General features: G+C 44.1%; 1 protein-coding gene across 1 annotated transcript; it reads right to left on the bottom strand.

The window, feature by feature from the left end:
* Positions 1–465: 465 nt before the first annotated feature.
* Umod (uromodulin) lies at positions 466–26,665 on the bottom strand. The gene is made up of 11 exons (XM_004665440.2): positions 26,484–26,665; positions 23,785–23,907; positions 21,447–22,229; positions 21,251–21,358; positions 18,887–19,095; positions 17,882–18,030; positions 15,116–15,361; positions 4,456–4,618; positions 3,855–3,936; positions 3,035–3,076; positions 466–909 (listed from the first exon to the last, which is right to left on the bottom strand). Exons 2-11 carry the CDS (start codon positions 23,876–23,878, stop codon positions 848–850), a joined length of 1,938 nt encoding a protein of 645 aa, XP_004665497.1. The 5' UTR covers positions 23,879–23,907; positions 26,484–26,665; the 3' UTR covers positions 466–847.
* Between the last annotated feature and the right edge of the window lie 438 nt (positions 26,666–27,103).

Here is a 27,103-nt window from a genome sequence, read left to right as displayed (position 1 = left end):
ATACTGAGAATGTCCATAACTAATTAAAAAAAAAATAAAAGAACCAAGATACTGGGTTGTGTCATAGAGCAGAATTTTCTAACACGTAGCACAGGGCCTAGAACATTCAAAGTCCTCAAGTATGGTTCTGAAAAACTGAAAGCACGCTATGACGGCATCATGAATATCTCCTTTGTAGAAAAGCAGATGTTTAATTCAATGTTTAATTTAATGCTTGACCGCTTTTGGGATTGCTTGTTCAAATTCTCTGTCTCATGTCAGAGAATCAACTCTGGGGCAGGGATCATGACTGACTTACTCACTGCTATGTATCTTCAACATCTAACATAGTCCCAGGCACATAGTAGCAGCAGTTCAGCACATGGTATTTGAATGAACAAACGGAGCAATACATGATGGATGAATTAAGTTCAGAGATGTTGTGTGCCACCCCTAAGACCACACAACAAAACTTGTTGACACCAGTTTCAAGACAGAGACCGTGTTTATTTTATTCCCACAACATGACCCCCAGTACCACAGACAGTGCTGATGCCTAGTAGGTGCTCAGCAAATACTTGAATGAAGGAATAACTCAAACAGCTTATATTTTAAGGTTCTTATTTTGTCATACTCTTTAAGGAGACAGGGCTTCATGGACAGACATGTCACAAGTTCCATTTGGAGAACAAGCAGAATTTATTGACATAGGCTTGTTTTCTAGAGCAAGAATTATGGCTGGCAGGGCTGAGAGGAAGATAAGAGCAGTCTGGAGGCAGCCTGAGCTCACTCTACTATGGCTGAAGCTCCCTCCTGGCCGGCAGGAAGTAAGCTGGGAACCACAGAGCACTGGCTTTCCTGTTGTCCATCACTGAAAGGCCAAGGTCAAAGCGACTGATAGAAACAGAGGCAGCCATATCTTCAGGAATGCTGAAAGGGAAACAGCTGTGAGACACTGGGGTACCACTGACTGTGCTTTTGCACAGAGTGGCATCAGACACTGCTGTAGACAAACCAGTTAAGAAGGGACTCCACTCTGTGCTGGTCAGACCCAAATAACACATAGAATATAGGTCTATTCTGAATGGAAAAGTAGAGAAAGGTTCCCACCTAGGCAGACTAACTTGAAAAGGGCAGTAGTGTCTTCTCTGGCACCGAGATTGGGACACCCTCCATAGAACACTTCTGTGTACTGTCCTGCATATTCAGCCATCCTTAGAAACCCCAGAACATATTTATAGAAGATAAGCCTAAGACTTAGGAGCACCTTGACTGTCCAGCCTTGAGCTCACCAGTACTGGGCACAAGTAAACACCAGCTGGGTAAAACAATCCTATGGATCCAGGTGATACAAGCCAAGAAAGCCAATGGTTGTGCAGATTCAATGTTCACTTGGACTTCCAGACAACATATTAACCATAGAAATCAAAGGCCATAAAATGCCAGCAGTTCCTGGCTATGGCCTGAGGCTCAAAGGAACAGGGTCTTGTGTTTGTTTGATGTGTTCACCTCACACCAAGCATGGCTTTTGTCCTAAATAGTCCTCAACAAATATTGTAACCTGGTGTGTGGATCCTGAAAATGGTGTTAGAAATGAGCCTTGATCTTCTGGAAGTGCCAAAGGGAAACTGTGCACATTCAATCAAAAAACATATATCTGATAGAGGATTAATATCTAGGATATACAAAGAACTCAAAAAGTTAAATAATAAGGAATCAAACAAGCCAATCAAAAAATGGGTTATGGAGCTAAATAGAGAGTTCTCAAAGGAAGAAATACGAATGGCATATAAGCATCTAAAAAAATGTTCTACATCACTAGTCATCAGGGAAATGCAGATTAAAACTACATTGAGATTCCATCTCACTCCTGTCAGATTGGCCACCATCATGAAAACAAATGATCATAAATGTTGGCGGGGATGTGGAAAAAAAGGAACCCTTCTGCACTGCTGGTGGGAATGCAATCTGGTCCAGCCATTGTGGAAAACAGTGTGGAGGTTCCTAAAACAGCTAGAGATTGATCTACCATATGACCCAGCTATAGCACTCCTAGGCATATATCCAAAGGACTCATCTCGTTTCCTTAGAAGTACGTGCTCAACCGTGTTTATTGCTGCTCAATTTATAATAGCTGGGAAATGGAACCAGCCTAGATGTCCCTCAACAGATGAGTGGATAATGAAGATGTGGCACATTTATACAATGGAGTTCTACTCAGCGGTAAAGAAAGATGAAGTTATGAAATTTGCAGAAAAATGGATGGACCTGGAAAATATTATACTAAGTGAGGTAACCCAGACCCAGAAAGCCAAGCACCACATGTTCTCTCTCATATGTGGATCCTAGCTACAGATGACTGGGCTTCTGCCTGAGAATGAAAATACTTAGTAGCAGAGGCCAGTAAGTTAAAAAGGAGACATAAAGGGTAGAGAAAGGAAGGGAGGAGGATACTTAATAGGTTGATATTGTATATATGTAATTACAATGATTGTAATGGGGAGGTAATATGATGGAGAATGGAATTTCAAATGGGAAAGTGTGGGGGTGGGGAGGGAGGGAATTACCATGGGATATATTTTATAATCATGGAAAATGTTAATAAAAATTAAAAAAAAATAAAAAAAGGGAAACTGTGTGTGTTCTTGTGGTATAGGGTTATAATAAGCATGTGCACATCTGTAAATTAAAACATGCATGCATGCAACTGCAGCCGTGCATGCCTCTCTGTGTGTAGATAAGAACATGTGAGCTGTGTGTGAAGATATGAACATGTGTATGTAATGTGTGCACAGATAGGCATATCTGTGTGCAGACATAAACATGTGTGGGCAAACATGTCTGTCTTGCATCCTCACACACTGTGTGAGTGTTCCTGTGCTTTTGTATACTACTATAACATAGCATGAGAGGGTTTGCATTCATGTGCAGCCTCAGACCGACATTTTCACAGATAAGTCACCTCTTTGGACCTCAGATCCACAGCCCACCCCAGGATGAAGCTGAAGAGAAACTCAGAGTAGCAGGTGTCTATGCAGAGAGATCCTGGACTTACCTATGCTTCTGGAGGCAGCCTTGGACACTGAAGCCTGGACACCTTTGAGAAACAGAAGGATCTGTGAGAATTGAAGTGTGTACTGGCAAGAAAGCTGAAATAGCCCCTCCCCAGCTCTTCTCACAATGGGGAGATCATTTTGAAGCCCAAATTTGATTATGTCACTACCCTGCTTCTGACCCTTACAGGGCTTCCCAATACTTTGTGAAAGAAAAACTTCAAACCTTAGAAAGAGCCACAAGGCCCCACTCTGGCTGGCCCCACGTGCACCAGGCAATCCCACTCCTCCAGCCAGCCTGGCATTCCCTCACTTCCTCTAACATCTCCTACCACAGCCCCTTTGCACATGGTACTTAAGGTTCCCTTCCCTGCTTCTCCTTCCTTATCTCATCCTAGTTCATGCAGCCCCCATTTTCCAAATATCAGAGTTAGTTTGTCACTATGCCCCAGCTGATTCTGGCTCCCAATGTATAACAGTTCAAATCTCCACATACATTTTCCTCAGTGCACTGAGGAAATTGCACTTCTATTGTCTAAGTAGCACTGTCTGAATACTCTCTCTTCTGCTAATCCCCATACTCCATGTCAGCCAGATATGTCCTGCTTGCCACAAGGTCCCCAACCACTAGCATGAGGTCTGGCACACAATCAGCACGAAAGCATGTCTGTAATGAATGACTGGATGGATGGGAACTGGTGGGAAAGGAAGACAGCTAATATAGAGAATCCACGTGTTCCTGTTCCTGTCAGACTCTGTAACCCTGCCTCCTCCCCAGACAGCAACCCCCACCTGAAGCATGGAGGAGAAATGGTCTCTCACCTTGCCTTGTAATAGGACCCAAGTTCAGGATGCGGGATTGGTCAATGAAGCCTTCACTTCGCAATCTGGTCCTAGAACAGGTCTGCAGGGGGTGGGTGACAGAAAAAAGTTTCCATGGGGCAGGTGGAAGGACAATTTAGACAAGCCTCTTCCTGCCTAAAGCATGAGACAGGAGATCGCGGTCTGAATAGACCCCTTGTTATGACAGCACACAAGCCACTGGGGCTTCCGGAGCCCTTCTTCCCTTTGAGAAAGTAGACTACTGGTACCTCCTTTATAGAACTTTTATGAAACATGAACAAGCTAAGTCACCTGAGGGGCACACAGAGCTTAGGAATGCTGTCATCTGCTATTGGGAGATAAACTTGCAGATAGAGAAGATAAATTTACCAGCCAGGTACTCTGAGGTCACTGGTCCCTCCTGATTGCCCAAAGCTCAAGTGTCCTTCCTGACCCCACCCATCCTTCTTACAGCTCTGTGTCCCCTTGCCAATCAAAGACATGCTACGGAAATGCTGTCTTCTTTACACCTCTGGCCAGAAAGCTTTGTGATAGAGATGTGCAAGCGTGCAAACAGCATGCAGGCTGGCACGGGACTCACGGGCTTGCACTGTTCATTCTTGATGTCACACAGGGACACTTCGCAATGCAGGTAGACCAGGTCATAGTTTCCAGCAAACCGGAACATCTGGACAGAAAATCGCCCCTGAGGGGACTCCCCGTTCTCCACCACATGAATGGTTGAGTCCTCCCTTTGTGGACAGCTGGGTAGAGGACATGTTAGGGTATATAACAGGGTTGGTTAAACAATGACTCAAGCTTAATTTCTGTGGTTTAAATATCACATCACCATGTATTTGCTGTGTGATTTTTAGGTAGCTTATGAAATCTCATTGTGCCTCAATTTCTCCCTGTATACAGGGGGTCATAACTGCAGCCTGTGTCAAAAGATAGATACAACATTGTCAGAATGATAAGAGAGAACCAGGTGCCTGGCTGTAGACAAGCCATCTCTATCACACCTGCCAGGGCCCAGGAAGCATTGCAGAGGGAAAGGAAAATTAAACATGTGTGCTGTTCTCACGGCTAGCCAGTGAACCTCTTCCAGAGAGATGGCTGTAGAGACTAAGGAGACTTAAACCTCATTTGAGAGCCTACTAAAGTAGACTTCTAACATGCCCTCCAAGGCTCAGGAAACATTACAGATGAGGAAGTACAAAGAATGTAAAAGCCACAGGGTGGGAAAGTGTGCTGTCAGGCATTGTCCTTCCTGTAGGAAATGACTGGTACATATATGACCCCACAGTGATTGCCAATACCCACTGAAGAAAGCCCTCAAAGGAATGGAGCTGGGGGAGGATAAGAGGATAACCCAATGGGAACACTACCATTGTGTTCATATATGAAAGTTTTTAATATTTCTTTATTTTTATTTCTTAGTTTTTCGAGGTAGGATCTCACTCTAGCCTGGCTGTCCTGGAATTCACTATTTAGCCTCAGGATGGCCTGGCCTTGAACTTACTATGATCTTCCCACCTCTGCCTCCCTGGTGCTGGGATTAAAGGCATGCACCACCAAAGCCAGAAAAATTGTGAAAATGATAGATACTAGTGGCACCTGCACTTGATGCTAAAGCAAAAGCAAAAATAAAGTCATCAGTGCAGAGGTGAAACTATCTGAAAGTTAAAAATTCCTCATTTCCCAGCTACTGTGTGCTGTGTAATATGTTCCTGTCACAACAACAGAGACCTGGGGGTCTTGCCTGCTACTGACCAAACTGAAGCACATGCACCCATCCACACATACACAACTGGCACCCAAACACGTCAACACAGCATATGCAGAGGTGCACATGTGTGCTGGGCTGGGAAAGGGTATGCGGGCACTCTGGGCAAGTGAAGTGGGTAGGCCATCTGCCATTTCACAATTTTGCACAAAGTTGATTTAGAATAGAGATTGAATGATTGTTTTAAGAACTGAGAAAGGACTGAATAGGACTTCCAGTCAAGATGGCGACTGCCTAGCTGCTCCGCACCTTCCTGGGAAAGAAAGGCAAGGCATTAAGGGTTCACTGGGTCTTTTAGGGGAGAGAAATCCCTAATACATGGCTAGTGGGAGGGCACATGGGGAAGGGAGGGAATTGGCTGATTCTCTTGCTCTCGGGTAGCCCAATAGTACCCCAATTCTTCCAAGCAGCCGCTGTAGCCATAATCCCAGCCTCAGGATACTCCCACACTTTTTATAGGAAAGTGGACCCAGGTCAACATAGCTCCCCAGGCTACTCTCGCTCATGTGTGATTGGTCCATCAGCCCTGCGTGCCACCCATCCACCCATGCAAGTTCAGCCTGCTCTGCCCATTTGCCCACTTGCTGATCCTGCCGTCCACCCCCCCCCCCACGAGCTCAAGCTTGCTCTGCCCATCCACCAGCACCAGCTCAGGTCCAAACCCCCATCTGCAGCACTGGCTGCCCACCCATCTGCCCACCTTCAGCAGCCTACTGTGCCAGCACTCAGGCTGATCTGCCCACACATGCATGAGCTTAGGAACACTCTGCCTGTCTGCTTGCCCGCCTGCTAGCTCAGACCAGCTCCCTGAAGAGGTGCCACTTCCCCTCCCATCCAGACCACAGTCCTACTTTCCCTCCCATACACTATGATGGGCAGACCACAGCACAAAAAAAAAAAAAAAAAAAAAAAAAAAAACATGAAAAATCAAATGCAAGAAAATCCAGTTAGATCACCCAGTCCTACAATGAATGTCAGGAATCAAAACATAGAAGAGACAATAGGATCAGAACACCAAAATGAAACTATGAACAATGAAACCCTAACCACTATACTGGTAGAACTTGCAGAAAAGCAACAAAGGACTGATAATTGTGTGGATGCTACCATCACTAGACTAGACGTAATCAACAAGAAAATGTAAGTAGTTCAAAGACAGTTAAAAGATATGAAACAGAGTGAAAAGAAAGGGAACCTCAAAAATCAGCTGGCAATGCTAAGTGAAGACATAAAGAAATGCAAGGATGAGTTCCAAGAAGCATCAAGAAAATCAGAAAATGATGTGAAAAGGGAGATTAACAGAGGGATAGAAACCATACATAGAAAAGCAGTAGAAAAGGCAAACCTAATTGAATAAGTCTAAAATTCTTTAGAAGCTCTCAAAAATAGAGTTATCCATGTGGAGGATAGAAATTCAGATCTGGAAGACAAGACAGAAGAAACAGTTCAAGAGTTCAAGAGTTTCAGTAAGTTCAAAATTTCTGTGAACAGATCATGATGGAATTGTGAGATACCTTTAAACATCCTAACATCCAGATCATGGGAATATCAGAAGGAGAAATTCAGACCAAAGGCATGGAGAACTTATTTAACAAAATCATCATAGAAAATTTTCCCACTTTCTCAAAAGAAAGCCCCATCAAGATACAAGAAGCTAATAGAACTCCAAACAGATTGGACCAAAGGAGAAATGCTCCAAGACATATTGTCATTAAGACTCTAAACATTGACACCAAGAAAAAAATCCTAAAAGCAGCTAGGGATAAATAGCATAGCACTTTGAAAGGTAACCCCATCAGAATTACTTCAGACTTCTCAATGGAAGCCCTGAAAGCCAGAAGGCCTAGAATGGAACACTGCAAAGTCTAAGAACCTATGGCTTCCAACCCAAACTATTTTACCCAGTAAAAGTATCCCTCATAATATATGGTTAAAGAAAAACTTTACATGACAAAACTCAGCTTTATAATTATATGAACACAAAACCAAACCTACAGAGAGTATTTCAGGAAATTATCCACACAGAAAAGCCACATAAACAACCTCAGTTGCCTACCAGAAGCAGATCACAATACCCAAACTAGGAGAAGGCACAAAAAACTTCAAAGTCCATGAAAATATCAAACAGCATATATCAACATATTATAGCAGGGATAAAATCAAACCTCACAGTCAGTACCCTAAATATTAATGGCCTTAATTCACCCATCAAGACACACAAGCTAGCAGGATGGATCAAAAAATTAGACCCCTCAATCTGTTGTCTTCAAGAAACCAATCTCACCACTAAAGACAGACACCTCCTCAGGGTGAAATGGTGGAAAACAATATTCCAAGCAAATGGGTATAAGAAACAAGCAGGTGTCAGAAAAAAAGACACTTCAAATGAAAATAAATCAGAAAAGACAAAAATGGCCATTTCCTACTGTTCAAGTGAATGATCCATCAGGAGGATATACAATCATAAATCTTTAGGCAGCAAACCTAAGAGCAACACAGTTCATAAAACAAAAGTTACTTGACAATAAAACAAAAATCAGCACCAACACCATCATAGTTAGGGACTTCAATACACCATTATCAGTAATAGATAGATCATCCAAGCAGAAACTCAACAGGCAAGAGAGATCAAGAAAACCATAGATCACTTAGACCTAATGGATATCTACAGAACATTCCATCACAAATCCACAGACTACACATTCTTCTCCACAGCCCATGGAACATTCTCCAAAATATATCATATACTGGGTCACAAAACCTGCCACCATTTATTTAGGAAGATTGACATAATTCCATGCATGATATCAGATCACAATGTTATATTGCTAGAAACTAACAACAAAAGACCAGCCAAGAATCCCATAGGCTCCTGGAAGCTAAACAGCACACTTTTAAACAATGAATGGGTAGTGGATGAAATAAAAAATGAAATTGCAAAAATTTATAGAAATGAATGACGATGAGAACACATCATGCCAAAACTTATGGGACACAATGTAGGCAACCCTCAGGGGAAATTTCATACCACTAAATGCCTTCATAACAAAGACAAAGAGATCCTAAAGCAATAACCTAACCATTCACCTAAAGGTACTGGAAAAGCAAGAAGAATCCAAACCAAAAAGCTCCAGACAGAAAGAAATAGTTAAGATCAGAGCAGAAATTAATGAAATGAAAAACTAAGAAAACAATTAAGAATACGGACAAAACAAAGAGCTGGTTTTTTTGAAAAAATAAACAAGATTGACAAACCCCTGGCCAATTTGATCAAGCAAAAATAGAAAAGGGGGGGGGGGGAGAGAGACAGAGAGAGATGCTTCAAATTAACAAAATTCGAAATAAAAAAGGAGAGATCACAACAGACATACATGAAATTGGGAGAATCATCAGGACTTATTTCAAAAACCTCTACTCCACAAAACTGGATAATATGGAGGAAATGGATAAATTCCTGGACACATACCATCAACCAAAGCTAAACTCAGAGCAGATTAATCACCTAAACAAACCCATCACACTCATTGAGATTGAAAAAGTAATTTAAAAAAGCCTCCCCCAAAAGAAGACTCAGGGACCAGATGGCTTCTCAGCTGAATTCTATCAAACCTTCATGGAAGAACTCAAACCAATCTTCCTCAAACTGTGCCACACAATTGGGAGAATAGGGAAAGCTCCCCAACTCCTTCTATGAGACTAGTATCACCCTAATTCCAAAACTAGGCAGAGATGCACAAGAAAACAAAACTACTAGTCTATTTCCCTGATGAACTTAGATGCAAAGATTGTGAACAAAATCCTCGCAAACTAAATCCAACACCACAGCAAAAGCATTATCTACCTTCATCAAGTGGAATTCATCACAGGAACGCAGGGGTGGTTCAACATATGGAAATCTGTCAATATAATGCACCATATAAACAAGATTAAACACAAAAACCACATAATCATTTCAATAGATGCAGAAAAGGCCTTTGACAAAATACAACATCACTTCATGATCAAAACATTGGAGAGAATTGGCCTGGTTGGTTCATATTTAATCATAATAAGGGCTATATACAAAGCTCCTAAAGCCCAAATAATACTTAATGGAGAGAGACTGGAAGAATTCCCATTGAGATCAGGAACAAGACAGGGTGTCCACTCTCACCTCTGTTCTTCGATATAGTACTGGAAGTCTTAGCTCTAGCAATAAGACAAGAGAAAGAAATAAAAGGGATACAATTTGGAAAGGAAGAAGTTATCTCTTTCTCTGATGACATGATTGTATACATAAGGGACCCAAGTTACACCATCCCAAAACTCTTGAAGGTGATTAACTCTTATAGCAAACTAGCAGGATACAAAAATCAATGCACAGAAATCAATAGCCTTTCTATATGCAAATGACAAAGATACAGAGAAAGAAATAAGGGGCATGGTCCCATTTTCAATAGCAATAAAAAAATAAAATACCTTGGAGTAATGTTAACTAAGGAAGTGAAAGAGCTATATAATGAAAACATAAAAGCTGGGCGTAGTGGTGCACACCTTTAATCCCAGCACTTGGGAGACAGAGGTAGGTGGATTGCTGTGAGTTGGAGGCCACCCTGAGACTCCATAGTGAATTCCAGGTCATCCTGGGCCAGAAGTGAGACCCTGCTTCAAAAAACAAAAACAAAAAAAAGAAAAAAGAAAACATAAAAACACTCAAAAAAGAAATTGAGGAGGACATGAGAAAATGGAAAAACCTCCCATGCTCCTGGATAGGCAGAATTAACATTGTGAAGATAGCAATCCTACCTGAAGCAACATACACATTTAATGCAATTCCAATTAAAAATCCCAACATTACTTGTCACAAAGATAGAAAAAAAAATCATCTCAAATTTCATATGGAAAGGCAGAAGGCCTCAGATATCCAAGCATATCCTCAGCAAAAAAAGTACCTCTGGAGGCATCACCATACCTGATTTAAAGCTATATTACAAAGTCATAGTAATAAAGACAGCATGGTACTGGCATAAAAACAGGATTATAGACCAATGGAATAGAATCGAGGCCCCAGACCTTGGGTCAAGAAACTTTAGCTACTTGATATTTGACAAAGGCTCTAACAATATAGGCTGGAAAAAAAAGACTGGATCTTCAACAAATGGTGCTGGACACACTGGATAACCATATACAGGAAATTGAAACTTGATCCACACATCTCGCCATGCACAACACCAAGTCCAAATGGATCAAAGACCTCAATATAAGACCAGAAACTCGGCTACTACTGGAAGAAAATACAGGAGGGACTTTCCATGATCTAGGAATGGAAAAAGACTTCCTGAACAAAACCCCAGTATCACACGATCTTTAGCAGTCACTCAACCAATTGGATAACATGAAGTTGAAGAGTGTCTTTACAGACAAGCTTACAATAAGCAAAGCCAATAGATTACACACAGAATGGGAGACAATATTTGCTCATTATACAACTGACAGAGACCTAATCTCTAGAATCTACAAAGAACTCAAAAACCTAAACAATAAGTCTAACAACCCACTCACAAAACAGGGCAAAGAGCTGGACAGGCAGTTCACAGAGGAAGAAATACAAACGGCAAACACACACTTAAGAAAAGTTTCAGGGGCTGGAGAGATGGCTTAGCGGTTAAGCGCTTGCCTGTGAAGCCTAAGGACCCTGGTTCGAGGCTTGGTTCCCCAGGTCCCACGTTAGCCAGATATACAAGGGGGCGCATGCATCTGGAGTTCGTTTGTAGAGGCTGGAAGCCCTGGCGCGCCCATTCTCTCTCTCTCCCTCTATCTGTCTTTCTCTCTGTCTCTGTCGCTCTCAAATAAATAAATAAAAATTTAAAAAAAGAAAAGAAAAGTTTCAGAGCCGGGGTGTGGTGGTGCATGCCTTTAATCCCAGCACTTGGGAGGCAGAGGTAGAAGGAGCACCATGAGTTTGAGGCCACCCTGAGACTACATAGTGAATTCCAGGTGAGCCTGGGCTAGAGTGAGACCCTACCTCGAAAAACAAAAAAAAAAAAAAAAAAAAAGAAAAGAAAAGTTTCATTATCCCTAATCATCAGAGAAATGCAAATTAAAACAACTATGAGATTCTACCTCACCCCAGTAAGGATGTCAAACATTAAAAAAATCAAATGAAAATAAATGTTGGCGAGGATGTGGAGAAATAGGAACCCTTATCCACTGTTGGTGGGAATGTAAGATGGTACCACCACTTTGGTAAGCAATATGGAGACTCCTAAGAATTCTGACTATAGAGTTACCAACAGACCCAGTTATTCCCTTACTGGGCATGTACCCCTAAATCCTTCAAGCCTCAGTCCAGTGAGATTTGGTCAACCATGTTTATAGCAGCTCAATTCATAATAGCTAAGAGCTAGAATCATCCCAGGTGTTCATCACTAGACAAATGGATAACTAACAGGTGGTATATCTACACAACGGAATTCTACACAGCAGTAAGAAAAAATGACAAATTTGAAGAAAAATAGTTGAACCTGGAACAGATCATTCTCAGTGAACTTACCCTATCACAGAAAGATAATTGCTGCATAGTTTCACTCATCTACAGCACCTAACCTGAGTCTACTCAAGATGCTGACATACTAAGCAAGCATCTCAAGGATTAGACAATAGGGTTGGTAGGGAGAGAGGGAGGGCAAGGGAAGGGATGAAGGACACAAATCTACTCCTAAATGGAAATGGTACTATGGTAGTTTGAATAGAATAGATGGCCCCCAATATATTCGCTTGTTTATTTGTTTGTAGTTCGCATCTCTAGCCACCTGGCTGGAGGCAGTGTCACTGGGTGGATCTTAAGGTGAGGTGGTGGGTTTCAGATTTCAATCTAAAAATATTCAAAGTGTGCCTAGCTGGAGTTCCTGAAGTGTGCTATAGCTTTTGACCTTTTGGCTGGTACCTCGCTCTCTTTGCTTGGGCCTGTTAAGGCAGGCCAGCTTCTCTGCCATTATGGAACTTCCCCTGGATCTGTAAGCTTCAATAAATACCCCTTCCTTCATAACTCTGCTTGGTCTGGAAGTTCATCTCAGCGAACCTGAATCTGTTTGCTACAGGTACCATAAAATTTTATATCCTAAAAGGCAGACCAAATGGTTGAACCTTCACCAGGCCCTAAGAGGGAACACCTGAGTCACAAGGCACTGGAGAGGGTACAAAGAAGACTGAGCTTAATCTTCTACAGATTCTCTCTCTCTTTCTCTCCCTCTCCCTTCTCTCTAACTCTTTTATATTACTTATGTTTTTCTTCCTTATCTTAGTGGGCATTGACCTGTAACTCCCAGTACCAGAAGGTGGCTGTCATCCACAATAAGCTTTTGATCAGAGAGACCTACAAGATTTCCTAAAAGAATAACAGATTTCTGTCAGTGTATGTGATGACCCACCAAATGTTAGTGGTAAGACCCTACTGTTGAAGATACCATATGCAATTGACACATAACATGGAGTGACATGGCTAGAAGCTGGAAGAAAGTTAGTTCCCAGATAGCCAGCATGTGTAGTGCCAGAAGGTGCTACATGGGCAACTTGGGGAAAATGACCAATATCTGTCCAAGCAACTCATGGTCTAACCTAATTAGCAGCAAACAACCTGATGTGATGCTCACATAAGTGCAATAGTGGCACACAGCCTTGGTGGGCAACCAACTGCTCTTGATTTGGCTAACTGATCTGCTCAGTGGAACGGAACCCATAGCTAGAGCTGAGAAACAAGTCAGAATCATATCCAAAAAATGAGTCCGTTCTCCATATCAAGCTACCACCAATCCTGGGCTACAAGAGAGCCTACTTCTCTCTAAAACAATAAGGGTTATCCCATTTATCTGGTGCTAACTTTACTCTCCATTGGAGAATCTGTTTCTCTTTTTCAGATAGATGCAAATCCTAAGGAGATAATCACCCCATCATACCTCAAAAGGGCCCCAGCTGAAACTAAGAATAATATGCAAAACAAGCAATGGTGCTGTTTTCTTGGTGAACCTGGTACCAGCACAAAGGTGAAGGTGATCGACACAGAGAACAATCAACTCCTACCAAGTCAGATATCCAGAGACACAGAGGATCCCAAGACCTCATCACTGAAGCAGACCTAAAATAAACCCAACATGGCTCAGGGAAATTTGCAGAAGAGGGGACGGAAGGAATGTCAGAGCCACATGTTGGGTCATGATATATATAGACGTTTCTTCCTACCCATAACTGAGGGCTAACGCCATAATACATGACCCTTATCTCTCAACAAGAAGGGACCAGGAGGAAGAGGGAGGACAGGGAAGCGGCTATCAATGGTACCAACTTGATTATATTCAATGAGTTCAAAACTAATTTAAAAATTTAAAAATGTAAAAAAGAACTGAGAAAGGAACATGTATGGGTGGCATTTCCTCTCCAATCTTCACATTGTAAACTCCACATAGCAAAATAAAAGCATTGAGATGATGTTGTGGTCCTCCCAATTGACAGAGTGATATTCAATAGCATCCATGGAAGTCCTCAGCACACACCTACCCGAGTGTCCTTTCCAGCCAAGTTCAGTATCTTCAAAGTGCCCCCTTCTCTGAAGCTCAACCCACTCCTTTATATATACCCAAGCCAAAATACAGATACACCTGGATTTCTTCTTGCTTCTTTTTCATTCACACTGCACCTTTATACATGGGGAAAAAAGTTTAAAAATCCTTACGGAGTACATATTGTTGATCTCCACATAACATTGGAGAAAATGAATATCCAGTTAGATGAGCTGCTTTGCTTCTCAGAACAAAGGCAAGAGTTGGACTCAAATCTCTGTGGTACCACATTCATTGTCATGTGAACATTTTCCAACTTTTAGTTCTTTTATTCTCTTGCCTAGACACATTTATAACCATTTGCCTACATGTCCCAACATCTATACTAGTACTTGATTGTTTTTCTTGAATTTTTCTGATATTTATTTTGTAACAGTCTTTAGATCATGAACACAAATAATAATTATTTTGTATCACTTGCTATATAAATAGGACATGAATATACAAATGTGAAGTAGGTAAATAAGAGTACCCACAAATTTTAGTTGCACAGTATTAATGGGGAAAAGCTTTACAATAGACTTCTGCTTTTCAACAAAAATAAAATAATTTAAAAACCATAAAGCAAGCCAATGAAATTTTAGCACTCTTCTTATATCAAAACATCTGGCATGTGTTATATATGTATGTTTGTATGTATATGTTGAAAATACATCAAATTATAAGATATAGTGGGAATTCTAAGTAAAAAAGGATTGTTGAGCATAACCAATTTCATGTGTCCTAAACACCTTATGTTACTTTATGTCCATATTCAGGAAGATGGAAATGCTAAACTTCAGCTATAGAGTAATGAAAACAATGATACACTTTTGAACATCCAAGTCAAGGCCACCCTCCCAAACCTCATCCTGGGCCCCACATCGGAACCACTGATTTACCTGTCCCGAATGATGAAGTATTTCACAGGGTCTGTGGAGTTGCTGCTGGGTGTGGCATAGCAGTTGGTCATTAGCAGTGCAAATCGGGACAGGTCACCCCCATCCAGCATGGTTCCCACGTACAGGAAGGCCTCGGTGGACAGCATTACCGAGAAGCCCTGGTAGGGCATCGTATAGGCAGGATTTTGGAAAAGAGCCATCCGCACAGTGAACATGCCTGTCCCACCCACGCTGATGTTCAGAGAACTGCAGAAGAAGAGGAGATGGTGAGAGGACCAGGATGAGCTCATCCCATGTCCAATCAGCATTCCTGGACAAAGCTTTGCCATTATCTGCCATGTTAACCTTGATGAGGAGAGCCCACCCACCATTGCTTTATAAATTGTAATGAGCACACAAGGGGCACCTTGGGCATATTGGAAAGATGCAGGTTCTTGTTGTGCAGGTTAGGGACGGGGCCTAAGGTTTTGCATCTCTAGCAAGCTCCTCAATGCTACAGTCCATGGACCATATCTTGAGTCATATGTCCAGCCTCTCATTTCAAGACCCTGCTACAACCCCTGTCTGCCCTCAAGATTAGACAAGTTAAGTTATTTCTTCTTGAGTTTCAGCCTACAGCAGGTTAAAAGAGACAAGTTATCATGAGCCCTACAGACCCGAGTTCCGGGGCCTTGCATTGATACTCCAACACCTGCATCAGAAGATTTGGTTTTATAAATAGGTGAAAGAGAGAGAGAAAGAGAGAGAGAGAGAGAGAGAGAGAGAGAGAGAGAGAGTTTGCACACATGCCACAATGCATGTATGGAGGGTAGAGGACAATCTCAGGTATTGATCCTTGCCTTCCACTTAGCTTGAGCAGAATCATTTTGGCTGGCCTCTGAGCTTTTGGGAGATTCTCTAGTCTATGATTCCTGTATCAATGCTGGCATGCTGGGATTAGAGACACATGATACAGTGTCTGGCTTAAATATACAAGAGCTGCTTCTTTACACCTGCTAGGCCTAGGACATGGCCGCATTGCCCCAAGGGCAGTGCTCAGCCAAGTGGCACTCCTACCAATAGCAGTCTTCAATAAGCTACTTCCAAGTCAGCCATACATACTCATCAACCTGGTAGCCTTCCTGTAATGACTGACATGGGCAAGCTACAAGGTGAAGGCCATGGTAGAGTGGAGGCTCTGGACTTGATGTTTGGCCCCCATTTCTGCTACTTAGAAAGCTTTACAATATAGGGATACTCAAACTTCTCTCAGCTTCAGGTTCCATGTCAGTATAATGGTGATAATAACAACTATTTCTATATCTTCTATGTCTACCATAAGATTTTAATAAAAGTTTGCATGTAAAAAACTTCACACAGGGGCTGGAGATATGGCTTAGCGGTTAAGTGTTTGCCTGTGAAGCCTAAGGACCCCGGTTCGAGGCTCGGTTCCCCAGGTCCCACGTTAGCCAGATGCACAAGGGGGCGCACGCATCTGGAGTTCGTTTGCAGTGGCTGGAAGCCCTGGCGCGCCCATTCTCTCTCCCTCTATCTGTCTTTCTCTCTGTGTCTGTCGCTCTCAAATAAATAAAATAATTAAAAAAAAAAAAACTTCACACAGTGTTTGACATACACTAAGCTCCAGGAAATGCTAGTGATTACAACTGTTATCTTTTCTGAGATCAACTTAGTTGGCCTGTGATTTGTCCCAATTAAAGATTTTGAATTTTATTTAGCAACAATTTTTTTTCTCACCAGCATGAGAAGCGGGTCTCTGGTTTAACCTCTCCAGATACCCACTCCATCCCAGCAAGAAACTTCCCTTCCCCTACCAAGTTGTCCAAATACCCCTTTATTCAGACACCTACAGGTCACCGAGAAGAATAGAAACCAAGAAAAAAAAAACCTTAAATAGGGGCTGAGGAGATAGTTCAACAGTTAAAAATGTTAGCTGAAAAGCCTGCCAACCCAGGTTTGGTTCCCCAGCACCCATGTAAAGGCAGATGTAAAGTGAGGCACAAGCATCTGACATTTGTTTGTAGCACCAAGAACCCTGGTGCACCTTCCTTACCAATACACACAAATTAATTAATAAAATTCTTTTGAAAACGGACATCTAACTATAAGCCATGCTACCCAAAGTCCCATAGCTAGACTAAGACCCCCTCCTTGTGTCCAGAAGCAAAGTCACCCTGTTCCTGTGAAAAGCCAGGTGCTGTAGTATTGGATTCAGTGCAGGACACCACAGTTCTAATAAGGCAATAAAAGCATCATTAAAACAATTTCACAGGGGCTGGAGAGAAGGTTAAGTTAAGGCACTTGCCTGTAAAGCCTAAGGACCCAAACTCTATTCCCCAGTACCCATGTAAGCCAGATGCACAAGGTGATGCATGTGTCTAGTTCATTTGCAGTGGCTAGAAGCCCTGGTGTACCTCTCCTTCTGCCTCTCTCTCTCTCTCTCTCTCTCTCTCTCTCTCTCTCTCTCTTTCTCTCTCTCTCTCTCTCTTTCTCTCCTAAGTAAATAAGTTAAAAAAAAAAAGACACTTCACAGATGAAACTAGCTCCTAGAGAGGTTATAAATTCCCCAAGCTATTTGCTTAATATGTGACAGAGCCTGATTTAGAATCTTGGCCCTGGACTTCCCCCACTAAGCAACTCTGCCTCTTAGACACGCCCCCCCCCTCAAAGATCCATATGGGTGGCAGTTGGCAGGGAAGCTAAGGACCTCATGGCTGAGGGGTTTGGGGTGAAGTCGCCAGGAGCTCTGGGGGCCCTCGCTGGCCACACCTGACCATGGGCTGCAGGGAAGTCTTCAGGCTGACTTTCATGTCCAGGGGGTAGGAGCACGCAAAGTTGATTCTGATGTTGAGATCACGGATGATGACCTCATTTGCCAGGTACAGGGTGTTGCTGTAGGTGGTGTGGGTTTCATTCCTCTGTGTTGGAGAGAGTGGGAGAAAGGTACAGGAGACTCTAAGTGGGAAGTCATAGCTGAAGCATTTATTTCTAGCCCCTGCATGCTGCCATCCTGTCTCTGTGATAAAGAGTTACAATCGCATTGACTGCCATGAGCATAGTCCATGGATCAAATCTTGAGTTAATGCTCTTCCCACATCTGTGCACTGCCCTTTCAGTGGCCCTAAGGAAGAACTGCAGCCTCCCTATCTCTGATGTGAGGGACAAGGAAGAGCATGGTTTAGCTGAGGAACCAAATACTTCTCTGCAGTGCACAGGTTCCAAGAGACCTGGGCTTTTTCCATCACCCCATGATAAAATTTTTGCAAGCCATCACTAATGTAACTCACATGGTATCCTTGACAAATCACTTCTTTCTTCCTTTCTTTTCTTCCCATTTTCTTTTTTATTCTTGTGAGGGGATGGAGGCAGAAGTAAGCAAGACTCCACATCCATAACCTTTCACTACTGGCTGTGAGACCCCTCCCCCCATATCCCACCACCACTAGAGAGTAACTTTCTGACCCTTAGTTTCTGGGAACCATCACTGTATAGAAACCTTACTTTGCCCATCTGTAAAATGGAAAATTATCATAGATCATGCTCATTATTTGACACTAACATTTATTGGGTGCTCATGATTGTTCCAGTCTCACAAGACACATGGACTCATTTCATCTTCTCAACATTGCTGTGGGGTGGAGAAGTTGCTTTTACATGTTGTGGTTATACAATCAGGTCAGACAACTCACCCAGCTCATACGATGGTAACCCAGGTCTTAGGCAGGCCCGGCAGCAAGTACCCTGACCTTGCTCTCCTCACTGACAAGGACTTACCGTCAACACTGTCCCACAGGGGCCATCCCGGGCCGGGGTGACCACAGACATCCAGTCCAGTTCACCTCTCTCACTGAAGCCTGAGCACTGGCTGTCTTGAAGGTACATAAAGACCTTTGTGAAGCCCAGGTTTTGTAGCTGGCACTTTCTCAGAGACATCTTGATGTCATTGGCTCCACACTCCAGCCTGTGCTCCATGTGGGAGACATCTGAAACAGGGAGGACAGGACTTGAAGCCCATGATTAAAGGCTTAGAGGCCGAACATGTCCTCAGGGACCAGGCGTTGCTAGCTGGGCTACTTAGAGATGACAGTGCCCTTTCAGAGTGACAGGGACATAAAACCGAATTCTGGGCATCATTCAGTGGATGAGACCAATGGCTAACCATCCAGCCCCAAGAGTTGGATGTATACAAAATGCAGGATGGTTGTGAGGTCTTCCACTGGACTAGCATTGAATAGCATTAACTCCAAGTAAAAAATGAAAATAATGTATTTTTCTAATTTTTCTATACTTTCTATCTGAAAGTCACAGTCCTCACTCAATGATAATGTCTTTTTTTTTAAATTTTTTTTTTTTTTGAGGTAGGGTCTCACTCTTTCCCAGGCTAACCTAGAATTCACTATGAAGTCTCAGGGTGGCCTCGAACTCACTGCAATCCTCCTACCTCTGCCTCCCGAGTGCTGGGATTAAAGGCGTGCGCCACCACACCTGGCTTGCTAATGTCTTTAATGTTATGCACATACTAAGTTCCCCTTCTTCTGCTGTGTTTGTGTGTGCATGTTCATGTGCGTAGTATGGCATACACGTGGAGATCAGAGGGCAACTTCGGATCTCGGGCCTTGGCTTCTCCCTTGTCCACCACCGCATTTGCCAGATGAGCTGGCTCATGAAATCCTCCGTCTCTTCTAACTGTAGACTTGCTGAGATGATAGTTGTTAGTGCTGTGGTACCTAGATTTTCACATAGGTTCTGGAGATCTGCACTTCATCCACTGAACCATGTCCCTAGTCCATTAACTTCCCTCTTCAGTAGGGAACTGGATTATCGCTTGGGGCAGGCAATAACAAACAGCTAGAATTTTTGGATATTATTAAAGTAATTTTTAGTTTTAAATTTTTAGTATTTTTGTATTTTTCTTTTCTATTTTAGTGTGTGTGTGTGTGTGTGTGTGTGTGTGTGTGCCGTGTGCCGTGTGCCGTGTGCTGTGCTGTGTGATGCAGAGGACAGGAGAGCATCAGATGCCTCTTTTCACTCACCTACCTGTCTCCTTGACGCAGAGTGCCTCACTCAACACTGAACTGCCACTTTTCCTGTTAGCAAGCTCCCGCGATTCTCAGGTCTCTGCTCCCCAGTTACAAACATGTCTGGCCATACCCAGCTGTTTACTGGTCACAGGCCCTCTCAAGCCCTCATGCTTGTGTGGCAAACACTCTTCCTTCCCCCTTGGGCCAGAGCCATCTCCCTATCTATAATTTTTATGGTTTTCTTTTAAAAAGTGAGTAGCATTACTCAACTGCGGGAATTTAATAACTTTCTTTCTTCTGTGTTTATTTATACAGTTAACCTTCTAAGGTTATTATCACTTGCTGTAGACAAACATGATGATGACCCACATCCCAAATTAATCTAAGGAAAGGATTTGGTCAATTTGGAGAAAAACACATTAATCATATAACCCACAGTACGGGCAATACTTGGATAAAAGCACAATTGTATTACCAGCACTAGAGATTTCTGAAGTCTGGAAAAAAGAATCTTGGCCTTCTTCATTAGATATAAAAGGAAACTGAGGCTGGGAGAGAACCAAAGCCTTGCCCAGCCTCCTACACAGATCAGTAGGCTGGTGTGTTTCAGTTTCTGGTAAGAGATCCAAAGGCATCTAGTCACCAAGTGGTGGCAGCCTCTGTGCTTGCTGGGGTGTGGGGACCTGGGAAAGGACAGAGAGAGGGCTCCAGTACCTAGATTCCAGGAGTGTTGGAGCCACTCAAGGAGTGCCAGGTCGTGTGTGTGTGTGTGTGTGTGTGTGTGTGTGTGTGTGTGTGTGGTGTGCGCACGCGTGTGCAGGGAGGTGTATTGCTGCGAGTATAACCCTGACTCTCTGGTTGCTGCCTCCCATCTCACCATAGGAGGGCTGGGTGACAGACTCGGAGTACTGGGCTTGGGTTATGGGGGTAGGTTACCACAGAGACTTTCTCCCAGTCTCTTTTCTGCCAATTTTCATGGTAGTGACTGAGTTCCCCACCTCACCCCCGTCTCCCCCCGCTGCCATCCTCCACCTCCAGAAATGAGTCCCTCGCCTTGATGGTTACTTTCTCCCTTGATGGTCACTTTCTCAGCAAGCCATCTCACCACTGGCCTCACCAGTGATGTTGGAGTCCTGTTTGCACTGGCAGCTCCATTTGCCATTATCCGAAATGCATTCCTCGTCCGCTGCGCACTCTTCACACGTCCCCTCCACGGAGGTGGGATCTGTAGCGTCACAAACAGACAAGGATCAACAAGATATGTTCCAGGCCCCCTGCAAACAGGCTAGGGATGCGCCCTGAGCCAGGCTCACCTGTGCAATAAGCCAGATTGCACTCTGGGGGCGCTGTCAGGTTGTAGACGTGGTAGCCCCCTGGGCAGGCCTTCACCTGGACCTGCGTTTCCCAGAGGCAGCAGTGACCGCTCCAGTGCGCACAGGCCGAGCGACTCACTATGCCCTCGCCGCTTGAGGGATGGGTGCCATTGAGCCACATGGGCGCTGCTGTCTTGCAGCGCAGCGTGGGCACGCAGGTTTCTGCCATGCGCACGCCACCCTGACCTAGGAAGCGGTACCAGCCCTGCAGGTCTGAGTCGCAGGAGTAGCCCGCACCATAGTCCGTGCTGCGCCAGTACTGCTCCAGGACAGCATACTCCTGGCACGGGTCGGTGCACACCAGTGCTCTGTCTGGACCGGTGGGCAAGCAGTCCAGCTCTGGCCCGCAGGAGCCCGGGGAGCAGGCACAGTGCCATCCATCCCCTCCATAGCCCTTGGGACACACGCAAGAGTAGTTGCCCTCCACGTTGACACACGTGGCCAGAGCGTGGCAGTGGCTGAGCCCCACCTCGGAGCACTCGTCCACATCTGTGCAGCCCAGCCCTGGCGTCAGACGGAAACCGTCGGGACAGGCGCAGGCGTAGGAGCCCAGCGTGTTCACACAGCTGCTGTTGGCCGAGCAGTTGTGAGTCTCTGGAGTGGCGCACTCGTCCAGGTCCTCGCATATGAGCCCATCACCTGTGAAGCCTGAATGGCAGGAGCACGTCGTAATGACCCCGTCCACCATGCAGGTGGCATTGCTGTGACATTCTGAGCACTTTCCTGTGGACAGAAGAGCCGAACGTGAGAACTCAGGCAATAAGTTTCCCACCCCCTTACAGCTCCACACCCCCCCACCTCCGCAAAGGAATCCATGTTCTTCGAGACCACCCATCAGCCATTCTGCTCAGCACTGACCTCAAATTCTACCACATTCCAGAGAATCACACAGAGTACTGCTGGTACTCTGGAAGGATGAAGAGTGAGCCTGCTGCCGCAGATTGTCTCCCTTCTGCCCACGTCCCCGTCCCTGACTGGTGAACCTTCATCAAGACCTGGCTCAGTGTCCCCTCCTTACTGAAGACTTCCTCAAGCCCACCTGGCAGGGCAGACATCCTTTGTTACTTCACAACAAAAACAATGGTTAAAGGGTCTGGAGAGATGGCCCTGTCACTAAAGCGCCTGCCTTGCAAGCATGAGGACTTGAGTGTGACTCTCCACACAGTGACCGTGTACATGCCCGTCATGGTGGAGTTTGTGTGCCTACAATACCAGTGCTGGGGAGGCAGAGAGAGAAGGAGCTTGCTGGGTAGCTGCTTGGGTCTATTTGATGATCTTCAGACTAATTAGAGAGCCTGCTTGAAAGGAGATGGACAGGGAAATGGACTGTGTACCTGAGGATGACACTCACAGTTGTGGTCAGGTTTACACACACACATGCACACACACACGTGCGCACACACACATGTGCACATGCATTTGTCCACTGTGCACACAAGAACATGCACACACTGCACACATGCATTTACAAAAGGTACACAACAGTGATACAGTGATGTGTTGCTTAGTGAGCACTGACTGCATGCCTGGCAGTAGGTACCTTTCACCCAAGAGCGTGCTGAATCCTTCCCAATGACCCCCTGGAATCCACTTTTACCAATCTTTGTTTTAATGAGAACTCTGAGACAGCAAGCCACTCCGAGAAGCTGTCACACATGTACATAACCAGACCACAGAATGTGTGTGCCTTTAATCAAGAGCCCACGTTATAATTATGACATCCCCAAAGTATGCCAGGGAAAAGTGGAGTGAAGGCAATGCAGCTCTCACCCAGTGGAAAGGGAGGATTTGTGAAGGAGGGCGGGGGTTCCAATCTCCTGTGCAGCTCAGTAAGTTTCTGACTTTTCAGCAAAGTGTCAGAAAGCCTAAGTGATGTTCCAGCCCCTTGTGCCAGCATCAGCATCATGTGGAAATGTTTCTAATTCAGGTTCAGTCCCCTCTACAGACCTCCTGAAACAGAATTTGCATCTTGGAAAAATTTCTAGATGAAGCCACATGATGGCGCATGCCTTTAATCCCAACACTAGGCAGGCAGAGGTAGGAGAATCACCCTGAGTTTGAGGCCAGCCTGGGCTACAGAGTGAGTTCCAGGTAAAGCTAGGCCAGAGTAAAAAAAAAAGAAAAAAAAATCCAGGTGAGTCCTGTTTACACTATAATCAATGGAAGGGGTTTAGAACTAAAATTATTTTGATTCCAGGAATACTAAGAAAGGGATTAAGACTGCCATTCTGCAAAGGGCACATTGTCACACACACACACACACACACACACCACTTACTTGTTTCTGTGGAGTTACTGGCTGCAGCTTCGATGAACCAAGAGGTCGTCACCATGACCATCAGCATCAAGGTCAAAGAGAATAGCCTTCCCATCCTTTCTGCCCTTCACGGCCACTTTGGTCCTGTAGTCAGAGATTGACTGGACAAATGCCTGATCTAATGCTCTCCCCACAGAGAGCCCTTCCCGCAGATGAGAAAAATGCTTTGGTTGGGCTCTACACAATTCCACTTGTGTGTGTGCTCATGTGTGTGAGTACAAGTGCACAAGTGCCACAGTACACATGTGGAGGCCAAAGGAAAATTTCCAGTGTTAATCCTCCACTTCCCCTTGTTTGAGGGTCTCTCCCTGTTCACTATTGTGTTGGTCAGTGTGGTGGTTTGAATAGATGGCCCCCAATATATTCAGTTGTTTATTGGTTTGTAGTTTGCATCCTGCAGCCACCTGGCTGGAGGCAGTACCACTGGGTGGATCTTAAGGTGTGGTGGTGGATTTCAGATTTCAATCTAAAGACATGCAAAGTGTGCCTAGCTGGTGTTCCTGAAGTGTGCTGTGGCTTTTGACCTTTTGGCTTGTACTTCTCTCTCTCTCTTCTTGGATCTGGGAAGGCAGGCCAGTTTCTTCTGCCATTATGGAACTTCCCCTGAATCTGTAAGCTTCAATAAATATCCCTTCCTCCATAATTGTGTCTGGTCTGAAAGTTCATCTCAGTGAACCTAAATCTGTCTGCTATAGCCTGGCTAGCTGGCCTATGAACTTTAGGATGATTCTCCTGTCTCCACCTAGATTTTGCTCCAGGTGCACTGGGATTACCCATGCTCACCATAGCATCCAGCTTTTACATTGGTTCTGTGGATCTGAACTCGGGTACTCACCCTTGGAAAGCAACAGTTTATTCAGTGAGCCATTGTCCTAACCCTGGGGGCATCACTCATATGAACTGCAAACTCTGTGAAGTGACAAAGCCCTGGCGTTGGTGGGACTTCCCCTCTGAAGACACACCTTTACTCGCACTTGTGTGTCATCCTAGCCTCCCAATTCTTAGTACATTGCACACTTTGTAAAGCCAAGTCTTTAATTTGGAGCAGAAAGCAGCAAATAGGGTGCATTCTGAACTCATCATCTTATTAAAGCAGCTTTGGATTTTTGCAGCCTGCTCCTGCTCTCTGGCCTGGAAACTTTCAAGTTGCCCAGTTCTACTTACTCATTCAAGAAACATCTACTGAGCAGCTATGGTGTGCCAAGCAGGGAGTGAGGCATCAAGGCAAACAATAAACACCACAAAGCCCTTATCTTCACGCAACTTATATAATGACGAGATAAGCAACTCAAGAGGTAATTAACCTTCTTACCTTCACAATACATTTTAACGTTTCTACCCTAGGTGGATGTATTAACCCAATTTTTACAGCAGCAAAATTCTGTATCGCAGTGGCTAAATTCATGACAGCTGTACGGCAATACAGATTTCACTCCCTCAGTTACCATTCACAGTAGGGAGGCACTGGGCAAGCAATTTTTTTAAATTTTTTTAAATTTATTTATTTGAGAGCGACAGACACAGAGAGAAAGACAGATAGAGGGAGAGAGAGAGAATGGGCATGCCAGGGCTTCCAGCCTCTGCAAACGAACTCCAGATGCGTGCGCCCCCTTGTGCATCTGGCTAACATGGGACCTGGGGAACCGAGCCTCGAACCGGGGTCCTTAGGCTTCACAGGCAAGCGCTTAACTGCTAAGCCATCTCTCCAGCCCTGGCAAGCAATTTTTTAAAACTTTTTTTTTTTGTTTGTTTTTAGATGTAGGGTCTCACTCTAGCCCAGGCTGACCTGTAATTCACTATGGAGTCTCAGGGTGGCCTCAAATTCACAGCAATCCTCCTACTTCTGCCTCCCATGTGCTGGGATTAAAGGCATACACCACCATTCCTGGCTTGGCCAAGGAATTTTAACTAGCTAAGACTCAGTTTTCTCAACTATGCAATAAGGATCAATTCTTTTACAAACTCAGTGTCTAAGAAATGGCTGGTATTGTTCAAAGAAGTCCCTATGTTCAAAGAAGTTGTTAGACAGCAAATGTTTTGCATAGCTATGAGACTAAGATATGATATTAGGAAATCATTTTGTGTCCTGATCCAGTACAACTGCTCCTGTATGTGTGTGAATGCACACATGTGTGCACACACACATGAAATAAAAATTCTATAACACAATTCTTGTCCTTTCTATGCACATTGCATGCTGACAACTAAATAGTCTATTTAATTAAAAGAAAATTCCACAGACTCTCACAAGCCATTACTGAACTGTGACCCATAGTTTGAATAGGGTTGTGGTAGTTGATAATCCAGTTCATACTGCTGTCACTGGGATTTACCAAAATTATGCATGCGAAGTAGTCTCATAACATAGCAGATACATTTATTCATTGTTACATTCCTAGTGCCAGATATATAGTAAGTGCTTAACTAATAGTCAGTGAATGAAGAAAAATATCTCTCATTACATCGAGGAAAGGTTGGCTCAAAGAGAAGGAAATTAACATGCCACAGACCACAAAGCCAACAGTCAACAAAGTAGTGACTGCGATGCAGCTCTGGTCTAGTGTCCAGACTCTTCACTTCCTGTCTGAGCTCTCTGAAATAGGATGAGACTAAGATAGGGAGAAGTGGGACCATCAGATAACAGCTAAAGATTACCTTACCTGGAGCCTGGAGGGCAGGACCAGTCCATTTACAAGTCTGCACCTCTCATCAATATATACACATGTGCCCCTGGCTGGCACTCTGTCCTCAAATTACTCTCTGGTTCTGTTTCTTGAGAGTGCTTCCTTGTGGGTGGAATGTTTCGCTTTCCTTTGGGCATAATGCTTCTCTTTTCCAAGTGGTGAAGTTGTTATTTTCCCCCCAATAATTAGAGATACCAAATGATTGACATTGGGAGTCACACCTGTACCTGGAAATACAAGGTCTCTGTTCTGTACTTGTTGGCAACAAGACATTCCTTAGTTAGACATTAACAGGAAAGGCAGTGGCAAGGTGCTGGACCTTTTCTTGGTCACGAACAAGGACAAGGTATACTCAAGCTCAAGGAGCAAGGCAGAAGCCAGTACCTGAAGCCAGATTACATTGGTGTAAAATGGATGTTTATTGTCCCTGCTGGAATGCTCATGTGTCCTGAAGAAGTGGAGCCTTCTGAAACACCCCATCCTCATGAATCGCTCCCTGTAGGAACCAGACGTGAGCAACAGAGGAGCTGTGCATGGCTACAGGATAAAGGCATCAGACCACATGGACATCCCTAAACCTGATCTACACTGTCAGA

This window comes from Jaculus jaculus, chromosome 2 (genome assembly GCF_020740685.1).
Source record: "Jaculus jaculus isolate mJacJac1 chromosome 2, mJacJac1.mat.Y.cur, whole genome shotgun sequence".
Lineage (NCBI taxonomy): Eukaryota > Metazoa > Chordata > Mammalia > Rodentia > Dipodidae > Jaculus > Jaculus jaculus.
Note: the sequence above shows the minus strand (reverse complement) of the source record. Positions and strands in the feature narration are given on the sequence as shown.